The following is a 17,438-nucleotide window of genomic DNA, read 5'->3' on the forward strand; positions in this document are numbered from 1 at the left end:
ATAAAACCTTTTGGGACAAGTCCACAAGGCAAAAAGCTTAATAAATATACTAAATAATGTCTTAATGAAAATGTGGAAAGGTTTGTGTGAGAGTCGGTGTGTGAATACGTCTGATAATCAGAGATGAAGCATTCCTGCCATCATGTTGTGTTTTGATGACAGCTCACTGTATCTTTCCGTCTCTCTGTAAGAACATCCACAGGTCTAGCGTGCCTAGGCAGAACAGACTCTCCTCAACGTCATATCTATTTTCGTTTTCAAGAAGATTATCACCAATGTCCTTTTTAATGGTACGGATTTAACAGGCAACAACAATGTGATAGACACTTTAAATATATTTGAAAAGTGCTTGCTGTTTGTGTAGCAGCTCCACGCATTTATATGACACCTGATTTATGCATTAGATCTAGAGGCTGAAAGGTTAGACCGATTGATCGTTATCCAGTTAACCCTTTAATGCTGTAAATTAGCTTTTAAAGACCTCCAGATATTCGGACAGCGGGCGCCCCGTCTCTCAGCTACTAAAAAGTTGTGAAATGTGACACTTGAGACTAGACTAGACCAGTCCGTTGACTTCACTATCGCAGACACATTCAGTGGCAGAAAGCATTTTCTCCATATGGATCCTCATAGAATAGAGTTTCTGTGCAAACAAAGTCTCAGTTGCAAGCCGGACTTAATATAGTTCTCCAGACAACCGCTGCATTCTGGCAGGAAGGCTAATGTGCCATGAGTCGACTGCGTAAAACTCGCATAGTTATGAAAGGGAGTAAGGGACCACTGACAGACGGGGCAATAGATGGGCCAAATTTAAACTGAGTCGTTAGGGTGACTGCTGACCACTCCTAATAAATCCAATCATTTGGTAGCCAACGACAAACATTAGACTTGGGTTCCTATGGAGAAACAACATACTATTTGTTTGTTTATTGATTGATTGCAAGTTATATTTTGCAAAATAATAGGTAGCACTTTATGGTCCACTTTAAACATTATACTAACTATAAGTTACATTGCAACTACTTGTCAGCTAGCAATCATTGGAGTATTAGTGGACCGTCTGCTTAATATCTGCCAACACTTTATTTTGACGCTCCCAAAACAGACATTCTACAAATTTGCAACTACATGTCAATTTAGTCTAATAACCCGAACCCTAACACCTAACCCTACAATACTAATACTCTAATGACTGCTAGTTGACATGTAGTTGCAAAGTTATAGTCAGTAGAATGTCTAAAGTGGACCATCAAAATAAAATATAACCAAATAATTTAATGTTTAAAATAAATGTTACTTTATAGTCACGTCAAATTCAGCCAAACCGCTCTTCGGGGGGGCAAATTCAGTAATCTTAAATATATAAAATATGAATGAATGAGTGAATAATTTACTTATTCATGTGTTACCACTCACTTATTAATGTTTGGTTAAAAAATAACCCAACGAGTAACCCAACTATGGGGTGGTATAGCACTTTCACAACTGTATTCCCAATGCATTGGGTTAAAAGCATTTGGCCAATATGCGTAACCCAACGGTTGAGTTAAAAAAACAACCCAGCGTTTTTTACTGTGTGCAGACAAACCATTTTTAAAGTATAATTTTTTCTTACAAGATTCGTACAAGGGCTGCATGAAAGGCTAATGATAATTCATACCAGAGAGGGCTTGACTTACCTCGAACACTAATTCTCATATCATTGACATCAATTTACAGGACGAGCTGGAAAGCCCCTGCTCTGACCAAGACTATACGGGTGAATGATGAATGACTTTGTACAGATGGTCAAACACTCAAGAGTTATCAGTGAAATACTTATCTAGGATCTCACCGCACCTGATAAACCCTTAACACTGCTGCTGTGAACTGAGTCACTTGCTGGTATAAACAAGATGTCTTATACCAACATTAAGAGCTGACAGCTTTAAAAGAAGTCATTGTACTGTATGCTTTCAGAAACACATTAAAGGAGTGTCCGGACGGATCATGAAGAAGCACTTGATTAAGACACTCCAATCATAACTTACAGTGCACTTATATTAATCAAGAAAAATTGGCTGCCAATATAAGCTGTATTCCGGTGTGTCTAACTAATCAGCTCTAAACTGTGTGAACTGCCATTTGATGATTTATAGATGACATGATTTAACACCTGGTGGATTAATACGGCCACTGAATGTAACTGTATCTGAACACACTTGAGCAGACAGGAGCCATTTAAATAGCACACTAAAATTACCCTGTTTGTGGCAGCCTGGTGTACACATGTGTGTGTGTGTGTGCGTTTATTCTCACGTAACAAACACAACATGGAAAACGGTATGGAATGTGTGAAATATATATAACAATAACTCAAATATTCCTTCATAACATCTTGCTTAATACAATATCACATCTTGGCGGCTGGTTCTGAATTGGTAATGAAGGATCTTCAGTTCTTGGGTCAACTGGGTCAGATCTCAGAGTCTGTCTTTACAGTGGTCTTCACATTCAGCCTACAGTTGCTGAAGGAATGCAACATGATATACCAGTCTAAGACATTTGCTAGTCTTTACAGGTCTCCTGCAGGCGTATGTGCTGCACAAACAAAGCAAAAAAAAATCCTTAAAATGGAGGAACATAAATTTGTAGAATATATAGGCCTATATATATGATAATTTTTTTGATGTGCAGTGCTTAAGGTAATTTTAACAGTTATGCTCAGTTTTGTTTTCATTTTCACTGTGTTCTGTTCCTGTTTTGCCTACCTTAGTTCAATAAAATAAAATTAGTTTAAATAATAATAAAATGATTTTTTTATTTTTTATTTCAACTAATTGTATTGTTTGCAGCACACGACTTTGTTTTACACAGACATACAAATATTATATATAGCCTATAAATACTCAATAAATGCTTTTATTGTAAAACCTTTGCTCAGATACTCGCAGATTAAAGATGTAAACGTGTGAAAGATGCATGCAAATAAGTTCTTACACTCTAATAGGTTCTTAATTAGTTAGATATAAATTCCCAGTGTGAATTCAAACACCATCATTTTACACAAAGCAGCATATCATGCTAAAACAGAAACACTTTTGGCCTCTAACCCCTATAATAACAACAACTATTTACAATACATATAAGTCCTTATTCGTTGCCCAAGCTTACTTAATTAAATATTCATGCGAGGCCACGCCCCCTCGTGCGCAATGTACAGATACGCAACTCATTTTTATTCTGATTCACTTTATTTAATTGACAAGTTCGTTCAAACAGAGAGAATAAATATGTTAAACATCACATTATTGTTTATTTAAATGTCAAAAAAATCTGAAAAGTAAATTTTACGTTAGGAGTGCATCCTGCTTCCCAGGAATGAACAAATGACGCATTGTCTACTGCAAAGGCGCTGTCCACAGCTGTGGTGCTGACCTTGCTCCAAAACGCACGTTTTAAGCATTAAAACGAGACTTTCCAGGGAATAGGCTAATTATGGAAAAACGAGATTGTTTTACCTATAGGAAGTTAGAGACGACTATAACTAAATGTAGCCTAACAACGCAACACTTCACCAACTCTTCCACTATTTACTTTGGCAGCGCACTCTCTTCAACTGCATTCACCATTGCCTCATCACTGACTGAATCCTTCTCATATTCGTCATGCTGTAACTCCATTTAGAGCGTCAACCTTTCCATCACATGACTGAGAGTGATTATATGGCTGTGACATATTTCTTTTGTTGGGTTAAGGCGGTGACACGTCGAAAGCGCGCATTGTTGAGCGAGAAGCTTAAGGAGGATTCATTTTTAGCACAAATGTTGTGTCGGGGGGAGTCAGCCTTGTCTGCAGTATGTAACAAAACACGCTGAACATAACATCCTCGTTCTAAAATAGCCGATTTCGCATTTCGTCATCTGCTCTAAATTTGCAGTCATACGCATTTTAAGTGACAGCGCGCAACACAACAGGCTGTGTCATGGAAGTCAGTCTCCGTTTGTCGTCGGGTAAACGCCTCCCATAGCATTATTACGGGAATATGCATGGCATATTCTAGGAGAAAGTATAGCAGGGCGAGAGTAGTGTCGTTTCTCTCACTGAAAGGAGGTCGCGTGAACGTCTGGCGCGCGTCTGGAATGACGTTCTCGAGTGCCGCGCTCTCAACTGTGGGTGAGGAAGGCAGAGCAGAGCCTCAACTCCACTAGGATTGGACAACGGGCAGTGCAGTGGGGATTCCTGGGGACTGGTGTCTTTCCTAAAAGAAAACTACGACTTCATCACCAATAAAGCCTATGGCAGCTTCGGAGAAAACGCTCATTTACCGGGAAGACACCGATTCGTTTAAGAACTTGCTATCCAAACGGGACATGCGCCTGATACGCGCACAAGAAGAGTCAAATTATGTGGATCTGAACGACTTGCTGGAACTGAAACTGGATGATACCAAAACAGTGAAAGTAACATTTACTGGAGACTCGAGTCAACTGGAAATACTTAAAAGTATTAGTGGCATGAGCGATTCACAGGGAGAGCATGAACCTCCCACTGAAAAAATACACGAATCTATTCAAAATAAATGCGCACTGGAGGAATGCGCGGAGAAGTCGAGCTCTTTTGAAACGGCAACTTCGGAAACACCTCAAGCTGATAAAACGGACTGTATCGAGAAGACGGAGCAAAAGCCTAAATCCCCCAATTTGGAGACGCAGAGCATAGGAAACGATAACAATGAACAATACAGTGAAGTTTATCTGAGCAGCAAAAGTGAATCCGACGATGAGGTCACTGTGGTGCTTTCGGATCACGACACGCGCGAAGACGAGTCCCACTTTATCACAACCCACGAAATAGAGCTTTTGGAGTTGGACCATGATGTGGATTACGACTTTGAGACGGGATCAAGCTGGGATCTCGAGGACGATCTCCAGGTCTACTCGTTTGTCGATTATGCCTCTTTTGACAGTGATGAAACGACGGGGGCGAAAGAAGCAAGTGTGGAAAGCAACCAGGCTAATACGAGCGGAGCAGTGGTCAGCAGTAAGCCTGAAAGCAATCTCTGTGACGCGGACAAATGTGCCAGCTCAGAGGAGGGCCTGTCAAAAAAGCAAAATTCAACCGGGCAGATTCACCTGTCAATCAAAGCCACTTCCCGCGCTGTAAATGAGCTACGCAACATCCAAGATCACGAAAAAGACAAAGGTCGCTATGTTTTGAGAGGAGTGGATGCAAAGGGCGACAAAGCGTGTGATAACGCAAAGTGTTTCATTGCTTTGCCGGGGCGCTTGCACTTTGGCAGCAAATTGAAAAGCAAAGATGTGAACGAGTATTCCAGCGGTGCGTCCAGCGCGGTGAGCGAGCTGGATGACGCCGATAAGGAAGTGCGCAATCTCACTGCCAGGGCGTTCAAAAGTTTGGCGTATCCATATTTCGATGCCATCAACTTTAGCACCTCAAGTGAGTCTTCTGCTTCAGAGCATGGGTTGGGAATCAACAGCTGGTCGACGTTTGTTGACCTAAAGTATGGCAAGGGGCGAGATCAAAACTTAGTCGCGCATAAGGGCTCCACACCCAAATTCCATTTCGCCAAAAAGAGGGACGGAAAGGGGATAACAGGCTTGACGCTGACCAGCATGCGAGCGCCCCCCGTCGAGATATTTGCTCTGAACGGCAATTTAGTCGGCCACAAAAACGCATCGTCCACCACTAAAAAGATTGAGCTCATGGGGAAGTTCTCACAGGGGCAAAGTGGCCTCATAAGACTGACCGAAACGCTCAATTTTCGATGCAATGTCAAATCCGGCCAGTCTGTAAACGAAAGCGCTGGAGGATCACGTTCCACAGATGAAGTTACACACACCTTGCCAAGCGCTCAAGGGAGCGAGGCAAGCAAGCGATCCTGCAATGCAGGTGAAACCATGGAAGACACACACAAGAAAGCCGTATTCGCTTCGAGTCTCCTCAAAAATGTCATTTCTAAGAAAATGCAGTTCGAGCAAGAGCGCAAAATGGAGAGGGGCGAGATATGCGAGGCGCACCACGCGCCCTCTCCGTGCTTCGCGATGCACGAGCACGAGAAAGCGGCCAAGAAAAATTCCAAAGGGCTGCAAAGGCAAAGCTCGAAATTCTCAGAAGCCGATTCCGACTTCACGATCGTAAGCGTGGACGATCTGGGCGACATAGTAGACGGCAATTCAAGCGATGCCAAAGACGACGGGCGCAATGAGGAGGCTTTGACGAGTGCATCAGAAACCAATTTAGAGTCGGCGAATGATACTAAAAAAGGAGCATTCGAAGCATCCAAAAGCACGCTGCTTCGAAGCCAAAATAGCGCGTTCAGATCGTGGAGGGACGGCGAGCTAGAGTTTCAAAAGGAACATAAAAACGTCAAAACTCTTGAGGGGAAACCGCTTCGCGAGTGTCCGGGGGAAACCAACTTCTGCGTCGATTCGGCGAGCGGCAAGCACACTAAAATGTCACATTTATTTGTGCCAAGCATTCAGCTTCCGTCCTCGGAGAGGGACCTTAGGAAACCACCGCCGAATGTGAGTTATTCCACGCGCAATCGAGGAGAAAGCGGAGCTTTAAAGTGGCGCTCGAACACACTTTATGTGACAGACGCGACGCGCAGCGCGGTGACATCGAAGCCGCCCGAAATCAAAATAAGTCTGCGGAGTGTACGGGACAACAAAAGCGACCCGTTCAATATCGCCAAGCTGCTGACTCCCAATTTGGGCTGTAAGACAGCTGAGGACACCAGATGCCAAGCGCTCGCCACGGCTTTCAAGGGTGAGTCCTGTGACAAAGTGCCTCACTTTATAGTCAGAGACATTAGAGAGAACAAGGGCAAACTACAGACTACCCCCATTCACCAGGTTAGAGACGTGCGTAAATTGGTTAAGAGCTCGTATCACTTTGTGTCTTTAGATAACAACGACAATAAATCGACTTCTGATGGCGAGCAGAAGACATTAAAGCAGAGTCCTCATCTGAACTCAGCCTCTCTCTCACCCATAGTGATTAAATGCCAGTCTGTGAATACAAATAGCAATGTAAAGCAATCTGGAGATTTAATAGACCCCCCCAAGAGACGATTTCCAGAGGATATAGTTGAGGCTGACAGGTCCTCTCCTCACGTTGCTGTTGCCAACAGGCTGCCAAAACAAGAGGTCCCAACCGGATTAAAGATTGAGACGAGCACAAGAAAGCAGGATAAACCAAGCGACGCCAGCGAGAAAAAAACCGAACCCAAGATGGCCAACCAAGCCGCTTTGGAAAAATTGCAAGCTGCAGTCAAAACAATGGAGCAACTGTATGTTTTTGACAAGAATGAGTGGAAGAGAAAAAAAGAACCTCGGCCGATAACGGACAGCCACGTGCTCTCGCTCATCTCCGGCGAGAAACACTCTGTAGAGGAGCTGGAAAGCTATTCTCCTGCGGATAGTTTGCAAAGACGAGATTCAAACTCAAACCTAATCGAGACGCCCCCTAAAAAAGACGACAAGTCACCATCGGCCACTCAAGAGCGAAACGGCCCTAAGGCGCTCACAGGAACGCCATGTAAGAATATAACCAAGAAGCCTGTGACCTCAAAGACGCCACAAACACAAGTTGCATCACCGGCATCTTTGAGCTTCAAGGCCTTGACACCCAAATCTCCAAAACTACCCATTTCCTTTAAGATATCTCATCCGAAGCGTGTGCTAGAGGAGCGGGAGAGGCCGAACGGAAGTGAGACTGAGTTCGCCCCTCTGCAGTTCACTTCCACAGCAGATTCGGAGAGCTACCTAACCATACCCGTGAAGCCTCACGCCACGTCCGCAGCCGGGCTGGGCAAATCCGCCGTTTATACAATCCCACACGGAGGAGGTAAAACCCATACGGCCAGTCCGCCGTCTTACCTGGCTCACAGTGACACCAGAAGCCATCCGTCACCAAAACGTACAGCGTTTGTCATGGAGACACGGCCCCCGGATACCCCTACCGCCACTATTTACCACACACCCCTCCCTGTCACGATGCAAACTGCTCAGCCTCAACTCATTTGCTTCTCTCCTTCAGTTCAACCCTCCCCCGTCCCGACAGAGCACTTCCACACGACCCAAAGAAAGATGCTGCTGGATCCCACCACTGGAAGCTACTACTTGGTGGACACTCCGGTGCAACCGGCCACCAGGCGTCTGTTTGACCCGGAAACCGGGCAGTATGTGGACGTCCCCATGCCACAGCAGCCGCCCATGACCCCCGTCCCACTCCCGATATCCCCTCTCGCCCTCGGCCCGGGAGCTTATGGCCATACCTATATGTTTTACCCGGGATACATGCCAACCACGATGATCCCCGCACGCACTATTCAGTCCCAGCTCTCTATGCAGTCCGAAGCAGATGATGGGGATAAATCCCATCCGCACATGGGACAGCAGGAGGAACGAGCTTATATGGAGAGCCCGTACTATATGCCATCGGGGAAGTCGTCACAAACAGCCCATGTGGCTCAACATGTTCCCACCACCAGCAAGCAGCCTGTCATCAGCATCACCTCCCAGCAAGGGCCGAGGATCATCGCTCCCCCCTCCTTCGACGGCACCACCATGAGCTTCGTGGTGGAGCATCGGTAAAGTCCCGCTCACCTGCAGCGTAAGTGCAAATTCATTATTTCTTCATCGTATTTGTATGCATTGAATGTTTTTCATAATAGTAAGGGCTTTAAAAACCTAAAAGACCTGTAATGCTGCCTGAATCTTAATCATACACTGTTCGCTCGTTGGCCAGAGGAGAACCGGCCCCGACTGAGCCTGGGTGGTCCCAAGGGTTTTTTCTCCATTCTGTCTCCTGATGGAGTTTTGGTTCCTTGCCACTGTCGCCTTTTTCGCCTTTGTCGCCATTGGCTTTTGGCTTGCTTAGTTGGGGACATTATATATTCAACAATATTATTGATCTGCCTGCATTGACACCATTATATGAGAACTGAACTAAGCTGGACAATGACATCACAGTTTTCTCCAGAGCGGCTATATATAAATGAATGAAATTAAAAACTTTTTTACAACAAAAATGAACCATCACTGAACTTACTTGCTGGATAGTGACGCTATTTTCTTCTAGAAACAAACTTTGTTCCATTATTTTCCTGTTATCACTGTAAAGCTGCTTTGAAATAATACTTAGATATTTAAGATTTACAGTATATACTTAAATAATTCAAGCAGACACTGTCTGACACCATAGATAGTATTATATACACTGCCTGAAATTATGTTATTTAAGGTTTGAAAAGCTCTGAAAGTATTTGTATAGATTAACAAACAAACAAAAAAGATTCAATATTTTTTTTCATATTTAGCTTGAGATGAAAATGCAAAATAGCTTTTCAAACCTTTAAGTTCTTGAGCATCATTTTAGATAAATAATGTCTAAAAACTGCTTGAATTATTTAAGTACAGTTTATACTGTACATCAGTGATGGTAATTATATGGGTACATTTAAGGGACTGTACACCCAAAAAAGATTTTTTCATTATTTACTCACATTGTTGAAACCTGTATGAAAGAAAATATAAAATAAATAACTATTCAAATTAAAAGTAAATGATCTTCTTCCTTTTTTGCACTTCCGGCTTGTAAGTGCACTTGATGACTTCATGATTCACTTCACTTTCTCTCTGGCCACAAGACTGTCTAATTTAGCTTTAACAGCCTTTAGTTTTGTTTTTGTTTTTTTATGAAAAATGACGTTGCTTTTGCTAGGAATGTCCTTGTTTTAAAGAACTGTTTTTGTCAAAACAACATTGGACCCCATTAACTTAATGGACAGAAAAACAAGAGTTAAAAAAAAAAAAAGTCTTCTTTTGTGTTCTGCAGAAGAAAAAAAGAGTCATGCAAGTTTGGAACAACATGGTGGTGAGTAAATGATGACAGTTCTGTATTTTTGGGTGAACGATTCCTTTTAGATTCTCATAAGCTAAAGAACAATATATATATCCCCTAAATAAGTTTTGGATCAGACCTGTAGACACATCATTGCCATTATGTTGATTAATTTGAATTACTTAACTTAAGCAGTTATAACAATTAATATGTAAGAAGTTCCTCCCCATGACCATCTTGAAAGAAATTGAGGCTTTGATTATGAAGAAAATGTGTCTTTTTTTGGTTGTTTATGAGTTATTTATAACCATTGGAAGCTGTGGAAGCAAGGTATAAACGTCTTATCAGTTTGTGTGCTATATCAAACCCACAACCTTAGTATTGCGGGTTCAATGCTCAACCATTACCACTACAGATTTGCTTTTTTAGAATATTTATAGATGAGGTTCCCATCAGGGGATCATTTTGTGGATTTAGTTTTAAGAAATACATTTTTAGTTTTAATTCCTTTTAACCCATGAAACATGAAAGTATTATGAAATCATTTAAGGCATGTCTTCTTATATATAACCTTTTAAGCATGAAGGCTTCTTTAAAATTGAGTTCTGTAACTCTATAGAATTTTTTTAAAGAGTGTATAGAAGTTGGATCTGTATTATTATGTCACTTAGAATATCTTTCCCCTATTTCACAATATTATTCCCCTATTTTGGCAAACTTTTCTGTTTATGAATAAAAAAAAAATTTAATGCCATTTGCTTCTCATAAAAATTACATTATTATTATTTTAACATTTGTTTATTATTTATTCTATAGTCAGTACTAGTCAGTAATAAGAAAAAACAGTGCAGATTGATGTGTAAATCTCAACATTTTCATTTTATTACTAAAGCTTATTATACATTACTTATTATTATACACTCGTAACACGGAGTATAGAAGTTTGTTTCCACCACAGAATAAAACATTTAAAAAGATAATTGCGAATTTTTATCTCACAATTGCGAGTTTTCATCTCATAATTCTGACTTTTTTCTCAGAATTGCGTGATATAAAGTAGCAAATTCCGTTATAAAGATAATTGTGTGATATAAAGTCGCAATTGCGAGAAAAAAAGTCTGAATTGTGTGATATAAACCCGCAGTTGTGTTATAAAGACAGAAATGGGTGATATAAACTTGCAAATTCCGTTATAAAGTCAGAATTGAATGTTATAAAGTGAGAATTGCGAGATATAAACTCACAATTGTATGTTATAAAGTAAGAATTGCATGATATAAACTCGCAATTGTGAGAAAAAAAGTCAGAATTGTAAAAAAAAAAGTCGTAATTATCTTATTTATATTTTATTCTGTGCCGGAAACAAGCTTCCATAACAGAGCCCCTAAAGGGATGTGGTGAAGTAAAAAAAGAAGACGGGAGAGAAAAAGATTTCAGTGCTTCTCTCGAAAAGTTTGGCATTCCCCCCCAAGAAACTTTGCGTTCGCTCGCAAAGAACTCAAAAGGTACGGAGCCCCTAAAGGGTCATAGTGAAATGGGAGGAAAATAAGTCAATGCTTTTGCTTTCTCTTGGAAATGTTTTGCTTTCCCCGAGAAACTTTGAAAGATTTAGTTCACGAATAACTTACAGTCATGATTTTCATTTACAAATTCGGCATTAGTACCTTACTTTCACGCTATTCAAGCTACGACGACATTTTGAGCGGATCAGTGAGTTGTTGACTCAAGAACAGCTGCAACTGGATCAGTCCGATTCGTGAATGAATTGTCCCGTGCAATTTGCGAACCAATTCAATAGGTTAATTGGAAAGAGTCAGCTCGTTCACGAATCAGACATCGCTATATTGCGTCTCGGTTTGGCTTTCTGGTGGCGGTTTCTCCCGTTTTTATGAAATGGAGTAATAAGTGTGAAATTAGAATGTAGTGAAGTAAAATAAATACACTCTGAAACTTGAAAAATGTCCACGACTGCAACGTAGAAGTTTTTGTCAGCGTAATCATTAATAGCATGTGTGACCTACACTATTTTGTTTATATAGGTATAAATAAAAATGATTTTATCTTAACACCTCCCGCTCAAGTCATAAAATAGCCCCACCGTAAAAATACATGACTGCTGTTCTATTTCCTCAAGAGCTACTGTATGTGTATGGTATGGACGGTGATAAGACGAGCCCTATAAAGAGCGGGGGGTGGCGCGGCGCGGCGTCCCGCGGGCAGAAGGGAAGAGGCGTGGCATTGTTAGCATAGCGGTGGGAGGAGAGAAAGGTCAGCCAGTTTGAGGCATGTGTTTGTGCTGATACAGTGTTGTGCCAGCTGCTGCTGGATATCACCGTCCTGAGAATCTTGGGGCGCGGGCAGGTCACCTTTTTATAGGACAGCCTTATGTTAAAGGGAAAGACCCAGAGGCGGGCCAGAAGCTTTGCCTGAGGGATATTATACAAACAAATCAGTCAGCGTGCGACCGGCCAGCGCTGGGGAGTAATGTAAGACGCCTGAACTGCAATATTTTAATGACCAATAATCCAAGCAGCGGATGGTTTTAGAGACACTAAATAACACTTAAATAACTAACCTGTTAGCGGATAACTGTGTTCACTTACTGACAGGAGAACGCTGTTGTGAGAGATTCAGTTTTTAATATCATTCTTGTTTTGTTTCACACAGGAGCCACGTGACGTCACCTTGTCTCTTCTGTTTTTTGCTGAATTTATTATTCACTGTATTTTGGAGTCTCCTTCATCATGAAATCCCCCCCCCCTCCCCACTCTTCTCCCATTATCATCTGTGGCCTGCTTGTTCATGCCGATTATCCCACCTGCTTCATTCTTGTGTTATACATTTTTTTTCTGTCTGCTTGTCAAATCTTTATGAAAGTTGATGGATTTTTCTGCATTGGATTTTTTTTTTCAATGGGTATTTGAATTCATGTGCATTTACTATATAGGTTATTGTAAAATATCACTTTAAGCACCTTCGGAATGATGTCAGTTAAATAAGTTAAAGAGAACTTGGTTACACTTTACTTAAAGCCTTTATATACTGTATATATAAACTGTTGATTAACAGTAATTTGTGAAAAATTGGCCCAGCATGCATTAATATCACTGTAAATTTCTGACTACAGTAATTTATTCTAAATACGCTTTAATCCTGTAAATTCCTGGCGATTTTTTTACATTGTAGCTCAGATGCATTAAATAATTTATTAACAGATGATGCATTAGTAAATGTTAATATTAACAGTAACTGAGATTAATAAATGCTGTAAGTATTGTTTATTCTTAGTTCATGTTAACTAATGTTAACAAATGGAACCTTATTGTAAAGTGTTTCTGTTACAATTATTTATGAAAATATATAATGCATTATGATCTACATTATTACAATACATAAAGGTTTTAAGTAAATTGTTACCAATAGCTTTTTAAATTATGACTGCTAAGGATGTAATTATATTAAAATTCTGGCAATAATTATTTTCATGTTATGGCTGCTAACCGATAAATGGCCAATATTAGAACGTACTATTTTTTGTCAAAAAAAATACTGAAAAATAAAACCTATTATTTTAAATGCTACAAGTGAATCATAATGTAACAGCACGAAAAATCGATATTCATGTTAAGATTTACTAAAGATAACATTTAACAGTATTAATAAATTATTAGTGTCTCAGTGAACTAACTATAAATGCAATCTAAATGTAAAAATAGGCCAAGTTTGTGCACAATTATAAATCTGTGTATAATTCTATATATATATGTATATGTGTATATATATATATATCTACATTTTTTTTTTTTTTTTTTTTTTTCAATATCCACCATATAAATAGGAACTTAAATTGCTACATCTTAAGGCTATTAACAGGTTCTCTATAAAAAACACACACCAAATTTCTCCTGGTTTCCATCTTTCCTCGACTGAAGTTCTTCTCCTGACCTTGATTCTCAACACTGTTCCTTGAGAGGTGTTCAGTGAGCTTAACAAATTACATTATAATTTTTATATTGTATATTTGTGTGATTTTTTTTTTTTTTACTGCTGTTGTTTTTTCTGGTATTGAATAGACCACCACTAAACACACACACAAATGTGTGGCGATGTGGTGAACGGAGTGTTTTAGGGGATGGTATTTCCTCTATTACTCACAGTACCAGTATAGAGTGTGTGAGAGAATGTGTTTACCAAGTCATTTTGATTTGGTATTGCAGTTTCATTGCTTTTGGCTGCAGTGATAATGGATCAAGGTCAGGTGAATTGATTTCAGGTGAAGAAATGAAAGATATTAGAAGGGATTTCTTGTATTTTGAATACAGAAACTGTTACACAAAACACAGTTTACAAGATGTAGCAGACAACGTTTAGAAAATTTGACTGAACCTCAATTTCAAAGGAGTAATCTATACACAGTGTTGGGTAGTAACTGATTACATGTAATCTGGACTGCGTAATCAGACTCCAAAAATTAAGTACTCGCAATTAGATTATTTATATATATATATATATATATATATATATATATATATATATATATATATATATATATATATATATATAGCCTATATATATAAAGTAAATGGACTACAGTTACTTTTCTATTGATTCTATGATTACATGCCATTCTCACAGTTGCAGTAAATTATTCATAATCGATTGATTCTACTTCTTTGTTATCTTGTAAATTTGTTTGGAAGAGGCACTGGTCATGTGACTATTTGATCTCTGCATTTACAGAAATCATTTCACTTTTAAGAAGAGTTTTCAACATTGCATATCTAATTAACTCCAGACAAACATTAATTATTATTTGAATTATCACTCAGTGGGTCATTCAACCACACTGTGAAAAAAGTTGCTGCCTTAAATTTTTAAGTACAATCAACTTGGATGTTTTAAGTAATTTCAACTTAAATTACTTTAAACTAACTTTAAAAAAAAAAAAGAGTTGAAACTCGTGTAACATAAAAAAGTAGAAAATTGCTTTAAATTGCAGTTAAAGCAATGTAAAAACATATGTTGTCATAAATTGATCTTATAATTTTTTTTTACAGCACATGTATTACTGTCTTTGGAAGGCTTTTGTCTTTCAAACACATTCACTTCATTTCATATTTACATGCAATGCAGGAATTCCCCAACTTTTTTGTCAGCTGAACCTTTTTGCCCTAATATATTTATTTGAGGTACCCCCTGATATTTTAAGTTATGTCAATAATACAATTAAGACAATAATAATAATAATAAATGAATAATAAAATGTTATAATACTAATAATAAATAAAAGTTCACGGTTCTCTGATGTCAGTTAATGGTCACAAAAATATTTTTCAGCAAATGTTTTATTTAGATAAAACATAAAAACACAAATGTTTTAATTTGTTTAGATTATTTTATTAGCTTTTCATTAAACTCACAAACCCCCTGTAGTTCCTTCATGAAACCCCAATGTTGTTGTTGGTAACTAAGAAAGGAATATATTATCTTTTCTATTTTTTATGTATTGACTTTATCCTATATTATCTTATTCAAATCAATGTGATAAACGAGTTAGGTCAAAAGTAATCTAAAAGTAATCAAAAAGTAATGTAATCTATAATGAGTAATCTATAATGAGTAATCTAGATAACATTACTAACTACAATTTGTTCCATGTAATTTGAAATCAGTAACTGATTTGTAAGCCCTGCTAATGAGGCATCTATGAATTTATATCTATGAAGAAGCAATGTAGACAGCATCACTTATTATAATGGGTTTTATTCGCTAATATTTTCACGTCTTTAAGATGAGCAAAATTAACATTCTTTATAACTGACATTATTCTGAACCTTTTAATAATAGAGGCCTTACATTTAGACCCTCTGTTATTTTGTTTTTGTTTTGGCTTTTTTTGATGCACATGGCAAGTTTTTAATAACTCTTATTTTAGTATTCTTGTGAATTCATTCATTATTTCAGCTGTTGGAGCTGCTGGCCAGTCCGTAAAGCTGTATTTGACAAAGTTTGGTGTGGCGTTGTCATCAAATTAATGAGAATATCATTTTGGCGTGTTTAAATTCAGTGACAAGACTAAGTTTACTTAAAGGTATTTTTTTTAAATAATAAGAAAAGAATAAATATGTGAAATACAAAACACAACAAGGTTAATATGTGAAAATGTTTTTGTTTGGTATGTGCTATATGTTGGTTTTGTTTGTAATCAGAAGTCACTTGATGTCATGAGATGACATTGAATGTTCCTGTAATGCCATTGTTTAATCATAAGCAATCACTGTTTTACGAGCTACACTTGATAAATGATGAGACTGACATGAGGACAAAGTTATGTTACAATGGTTAGAAGTATGTGTGAAGATGGACGGGCGACGTATTGGATGAGAATACGCATTATAGCGTCTTAGAAAGAATAAAGACTGAGATTCAAAACAAAGGAATGCAAAAAGGGAGAAATGTTCTCTGGTTTGAAGTTACAGGAAAAATAAAAATTGTACTTGAAATCAGCATTTTGTTGTTGTTGTTTCCTTTTCCTACTCGTCCAATAAACATGCACTTTTCCAAAGACATAACTACATTTTTTTTTTTTTATTAAAGTAGTAGTAAGTAATTTGCTAAATGTTCCAATGAGTGCACTGTACAAAAAAAAAAAAAACGTACATTAAGTTTAATCAACTTTGATGTTTAAGTCATTTCAGCTTAAATTACATTAAACTGAATTAAAAAATGAGTTGAATCTTGTATAACTTTTTTTTTAATGTGAAAATTTAGTTAAAGCAATTTAAAAACATTTGTTGTCATAACTTATTGATCATATAGTTGTTTACAGTGTGCTGAAGATGGGAGTTGTTCATACTAGAGCCTATATTAGTTGTTGTTACAAAGGCATTGTTGTTACAGCAAACCAGCTGTACAAAATATTTTTTTACCATATTAAGAGCTCCACGTTAAGCTCATTGACAGCAATCTATTTGTAATCCTCTGTAAAGTGCCTATCGGGAGAATTAATATGGGAAGCAACAAATCCATATGCTAATATGTGTTGCAAAGTGCTAATGTGAAAGGTGATAGTCTGGTAGTTAAAAGTCTGTCACACATTCCTATGCAGCAATGGGAATGTAAACTTCCATATTAGCTGTAACTTTACTCAGGTGACATGAGCTCTGAATGAGCTCTAACATATGTTTTATCATTTTAATTCACTGAACTTATCAATGCATTTCCATGAATGTGTAAATAACTTTTTTGTGCTGACGTTATGAGAACATTATCAAAGATCAGATATGAACCAAACATTTTATGAACGTTACTGAAAGAACGTTTGCTCATATTTCGAGAGAACGCTTGTCAATGTTCTGAGAATGTATGTCCAGGCAAAGTTCACGGTCAGTTTTACTACATTAAAAGCACTGTTACCATGTAATGTGCATGGCAGAATATTTCAGTTGACCACCTGTGCATGAAACATAATATGGTGTTATTATATGTTGGGAGGCCAGTATTTTGCCAGCCATGCTGTCAGACATACATCATATATGGTGTTTAAGTAAATAACAAAATAGAAAACAATATTTGCATTATAAACAACT

The 17,438-nt window shown here is 38.3% G+C and overlaps 1 protein-coding gene across 1 annotated transcript; it reads left to right on the plus strand.

Moving 5' to 3' along the window:
• Nucleotides 1-3,730: 3,730 nt before the first annotated feature.
• cUnh4orf54 (chromosome Un C4orf54 homolog) lies at nt 3,731-8,619 on the plus strand. Its single transcript, XM_079866663.1, has 2 exons — nt 3,731-6,771; nt 6,910-8,619. The coding sequence occupies exons 1-2, from the start codon at nt 4,278-4,280 to the stop codon at nt 8,598-8,600; spliced, it is 4,185 nt and encodes a 1,394-aa protein (XP_079722789.1). The 5' UTR covers nt 3,731-4,277; the 3' UTR covers nt 8,601-8,619.
• Nucleotides 8,620-17,438: the final 8,819 nt, after the last annotated feature.

Source organism: Squalius cephalus (genome assembly GCF_949319135.1).
Source record: "Squalius cephalus genome assembly, chromosome: 3".
Lineage (NCBI taxonomy): Eukaryota > Metazoa > Chordata > Actinopteri > Cypriniformes > Leuciscidae > Squalius > Squalius cephalus.

Coding starts and splice junctions, on each gene's coding strand:
- cUnh4orf54 (XM_079866663.1), top strand. CDS start 4,278: ATGGCAGCTTCGGAGAAAACGCTCATTTACCGGGAAGACACCGATTCG. Junction 6,772..6,909: donor GCTCGCCACGGCTTTCAAGG/GTGAGTCCTGTG, acceptor TTGTGTCTTTAG/ATAACAACGACAATAAATCG.